General features: G+C 44.1%; 1 protein-coding gene across 1 annotated transcript; it reads left to right on the plus strand.

The window, feature by feature from the left end:
- Positions 1-2,368: 2,368 nt before the first annotated feature.
- On the plus strand, positions 2,369-4,388 carry LOC110497849 (mitochondrial transcription termination factor 2). Its single transcript, XM_021574284.2, has 2 exons — positions 2,369-2,446; positions 2,859-4,388. Exon 2 carries the CDS (start codon positions 2,891-2,893, stop codon positions 4,013-4,015), a length of 1,125 nt encoding a protein of 374 aa, XP_021429959.1. The 5' UTR covers positions 2,369-2,446; positions 2,859-2,890; the 3' UTR covers positions 4,016-4,388.
- Positions 4,389-4,791: the final 403 nt, after the last annotated feature.

Below are 4,791 nucleotides of genomic sequence, written 5' to 3' on the forward strand. Positions count from 1 at the left end.
GTTTATAGTGCATATGAACGTTCATAAGACTCATGAGGTAGAAGATCTGTTTATTTAATTTAAAGTATGGCATCCTTCGTTCAACCTGCCTTGCTTCCTGCTGATTTCACGCCCTTACGACTGCTACAAATGCCCTATTTTACAATTACATAGACTAGTCAAAATGTGTTGTAGACAAAACATTTTTTTACTTGACTTGAAAACTTGTGACTCTACTCGATTTGACTTGCTCTTAGAATGTACGACTTGCTCTTAGAATGTACGACTTTTCACCCGATCTACTTGGGACTCAACTTGAGACATGGACCTTGTGACGTGAGACTTGCTTGTGCTCGAATAATAGTGACTTGGTCCTACCTCTGTTAGATACATTATAACCCATGTCCTTTATCAGTGGGCTACATAGTGATATTGTATAGGTATTGGTTAGGTTTTAAAGTTCAGACAAATGTGTAATGCCAGAAGAAAATCGTATTCTCTACAGCATAAAGATGAAGTTCACACAACTTTCTCTCTGTGAATCACACATCATGTACAAACTACATATCGCTAAGGACTCTTCACTCGAACAGCCATGAGCAGACAGAAAAGGAGATAAGGAGGTTGTCAATAACTGAGTTATTTTGCTTTAAGCACCTGCTGTCAGAGCAGCTCACAGATCACTGCACCTGTACATAGTCCATCTGTAAATAGACCATCCAACTACCTCATCCCCATACTCTGTGTATTTATTTATCTTGCTCCTTTGCACCCCAGTATCTCTACTTGCACATTCATCTTCTGCACATCTACCATTCCAGTGTTTAATTGCTATGTTTGTCACGACTCCGACCGAAGGTGGCTCCCCTTCCCGTCGGGTGGCTCTCAGCGGTCGTCGTCGCCGGCCTACTAGCTGCCACTGATTCTTTTCTCCCCCTCCTTATGTGTTTATTGAGTACATCTGTTTTGAGTTGGTTATAATTAGTGAGGCTTTATTAGTCAGCCGGTCCGCCTGGTTCTTTATTAGTCAGCCGGCCCGCCTGGTTCTTTGTGCGGGATTGATTGTTGTAACCCTGGTGTTTGCATTAGATGTCCATGTTTGTGTATTTAGTGCTAGACTGTTTTCGTTTCCCTGTGTCTGGGGCATTTGGTTTGAGCACCCGTAAGTGGGGGGACCGTAGTTCACTGTGTGTGCATTAAAAAAAGCACTTTATTGAACTCTGCTTTCCTGCGCCTGGTTTCACCCTCACGACACCCAGGACCTTACAATGTTGTAATTACTTCGCCACCATGGCCTATTTATTGCCTTACCTCCCTTATCCTACCTCATTTGCACACACTGTATATAGACTTTTTCTACTGTATTTTTGACTGTATGTTTGTTAATTCCACGTGTAACTGTGTTGTTGTATGTGTCGAAGTGCTTTGCTTTATCTTGGCCAGGTCGCAGTTGTAGATGAGAACTCTCAACTAGCCTACCTGGTAAAATAAAGGTGAAATAAAGACATTTAAAAAACTTAATAACTAGTTTCTTACATTAATTATTCTATTCTCTTTAAGCATTTGGACTGTACTACAAGTTATGCAGCTAATTGAAGGGATTTTTTACAATGATGTCAGCTGCTGTGTCCCCAAAAATTGTCCAACCTCAGTCTTACTCCCTAGCCTCTACAAAAAGTAAGGGGTGTTGATTACATGAGCTACATACAATAGTATTGCTGAATAGGTAGATCAGATCTAATTTTGCCATAGTACCTGCCTGGCTGCCTGCATTCAAGCCATTATCCCCAGGTGCCTTTAAATATTATGCAGAGCTCCAATTTCCTCTCAGTCACCAGATTGGGAAGCTACATATATTTTCCTGAACTGGGCTGGAAGAACAGCCTGTGGAGCTGGTGATCGAGCAGTGTGATTAAGCCCCAACTGTGAGAAACTTTCCCTCTCTGTTCACTCCAGTTTAGCTCTGTGCTGATTACAGTGATCAGTGTCTGTCCCATATGTTGCTGCTTCTGAGATGCATCGACTGCTATTTGATTTGAAATATACATTTGCCAAAATACCCTAATTACTGGAAGTGTATGGTGCAAGACCAGAGCTCTGACGGAGGAATGTAAAGATAAGAAGATAAGAGAAGGATACTGGGGGTTGTTCCTGCTCTGCTTCCTACAAGCAAGTTTAGTCAGAAGCAGAAGAAAAGCATTGCTACATTACATATCTTCTGTGATCTATATGATCTATGTAAACTTAGTTAAGTATCCATTTTAAGCTGGAATAATTTTAGTCTGCCTTTCAGTGGCTTGAGGGATGAGTTTAGATTTTTGCAGTGTCAGCTGTGCATTACCGTTCTTGTACACTTAGTTGCGCTGTGGTGCATCTGCAGCTAGTACCACACAGCCATACACCAAAGAAGCAAAGTTCAGTTTCATAACGAAACGTCACATCCGCTGAACGCTGCTAACAAACTCAGGTACTGCGATGTACTTGAAATGTTTCTGTTTGGAAAGTACAAGGGAATTGAATGAACATGCATTTTAATTGAATCAATTGTCAGTTTGCAATAGTTTTGTCTTCCCAGCATCGTAGGATGTCATTACAATTGATCCTGCTTGCCTTTAGCAACCTATCATAGCTGTCAAGGCAGCTAGCTAATTTAGCTAACCTTAGCTAGATGACTAACTCAGACATTGACAGACCAATGTTATGACCATATGACTGATGTGATATTTGTGCAATTCTTCATTATTGCTAAGTGCTGAGTTTGTTCCCTTTGTTTTGATTCACAAAAAATATATGGTTTGTATTCTTTATAGTCAAGAGTCTGTAGCAAGCTATCTTGAAAAGGAAAGGTCATATTACTATTTTTGTTATATCATCCCTAGGTCAGACCTGCACGGTCTGTGACTGTGCACCCATGTTGCGATTAGTCACAACGTTGCTATGCCGCCACTGTCAGCAGATTCGACGTCTCCCCCCTCTCAGGGCCTTCTCAAACCCGGGAGGCACAGCAGAGAACCAGGTGACCGTGGAAGCCCTCTATGACCTTTCTGTGGACATCCAGAAGATCCGCCAGCTCAAGGGCTGGGTTCTGCATCAGAGCCCTGCCTATGTGAGTGAGACGGCCAGCCTGCTGCGGGACATGGGAGCAGAGGGGCCCATGATTGCCCGGGTCCTGGAGCTCTACCCCGAGGCGGTCCTTTGCAGCCCGGAGCAGCAGCAGGCCCAGAGGGAGCTATGGAGGTCCATCTGCCCCAGAGAGAGAGACCTAGTGGGCATCATTGAGAAGTTTCCCGCCTCCTTCTTTACCTCCAGTCACCACGCCAACCAGAGGGCCAACATCGACTTTTTCCAGAGTTTACACCTAAACAAGCGCATTGTCACCAAGCTGATGGCCAGCGCCCCCCAGAGTTTCAGCTGCCCCGTGGGGCAGAACAAGGAGATGGTCTGCACCCTGCAGCAGGCCTATCTGGAGCTGGGGGGCGATGCAGCTAACATGAAGATCTGGCTGCAGAAGCTGCTCAGTCAGAACCCCTTTGTCCTCCTCAAGCCCCCGGAGGTGCTGAGGGACAACCTGCTGTTCCTTAGAGACCGGGGTTTCACCACCTCAGAGCTCCTCCGCCTCCTCTCCAAACTCAGGGGGTTTGTTGTCGAGCTCAACCCGGACAGCATGCGCCACACCCTGGCCTACTCGCAGGAGACCCTGGGCTGCTCAGAGGCTGAGCTCCGGGACATGGTCCTCAACTGCCCAGCCTTGCTTTACTACCCTGAGGTCATCCTGGCTGAACGCTTCGAGGGCCTGCTCAGAGCTGGAGTCACTATGGCTCAGATTACACAGACTCCGACCGTTCTGGAGCTGACCACACAGATTGTAAGTTACCGGATCCAAACACTGCGGTCATATGGCTATGATGTACGGACAGGCAGCCTACAGGCCCTCAACGGCACTAAGAAGGACTTTGAGATGAGTTCTGGTAAACTGCAGCTGCGACGGGAAAGACCACTCTTCAACCCTGTTGCCCCGTTAAAGGGTGATGATTGACCTTGATTTCATGGTCTAAAATGCAGAACATTCTTATATCACCATAGGGAGAACTTGAATCAGGACTTTCTTTCAGCTGAATGGTATTACTGAGTTTAGGAGATGAGCTTGCCTTGAAAGTAGTCTTGCACAATTCCTCCCCAAAGGCATTTAGCCTGGGGATAAGATTACCTTGAAAGAGGCAACGCATCATTTTATCTGTGCAATATTTAAATACTATTAGGATAACAATAATATTTGGATATTATGATGCAATGTTGAATACGTGTTAAACAGATGTTTTGCTGTGTGTTGGGAATTGCCTGTGTATTGAAGCCAATATGTGTCAAAATAACCCCCTCAAAACATCCTAATAAAACAATTGTATTGATTATTCATGGTTTTGTGTATGAAAGGTATCATTGAGGGTACACTTTTATAAACAGTAATGAGCCATAAACTTATTTGCTCTACAGCCAGTGTCATTGTGGATAACATCATCTCAGTGTCTTGATGGCAGCATCACTTTTGTCCCCTTAAGCAAGTGTTTTTTACAGGTTTTGTTTTATTGGCTGATAAGATTACTCTATTAGTCTTTGAAGTGCTGAAATCAAATACCAGGTCATTTCTGCCTGACTGGAAAAGCAAAATATGATTTCTTTGTTTGGATTTGCAAGAACTTTATTACCTGTGTGTATAGGTCTAACACACACTGTCATGTCTGATTTGTCATGGGTATAGATCTGATATTGATCTTTCAAATGTAGCTACCAACTTGGCTTGTATTGAGAACTGAA

This window comes from Oncorhynchus mykiss, chromosome 2 (assembly GCF_057628025.1).
Source record: "Oncorhynchus mykiss isolate SJ-2025 chromosome 2, ASM5762802v1, whole genome shotgun sequence".
Classification (NCBI taxonomy): domain Eukaryota; kingdom Metazoa; phylum Chordata; class Actinopteri; order Salmoniformes; family Salmonidae; genus Oncorhynchus; species Oncorhynchus mykiss.

What these genes read in the sequence shown, in the direction of transcription:
- LOC110497849 (XM_021574284.2), top strand. Translation starts at nt 2,891, where the DNA reads ATGTTGCGATTAGTCACAACGTTGCTATGCCGCCACTGTCAGCAGATT.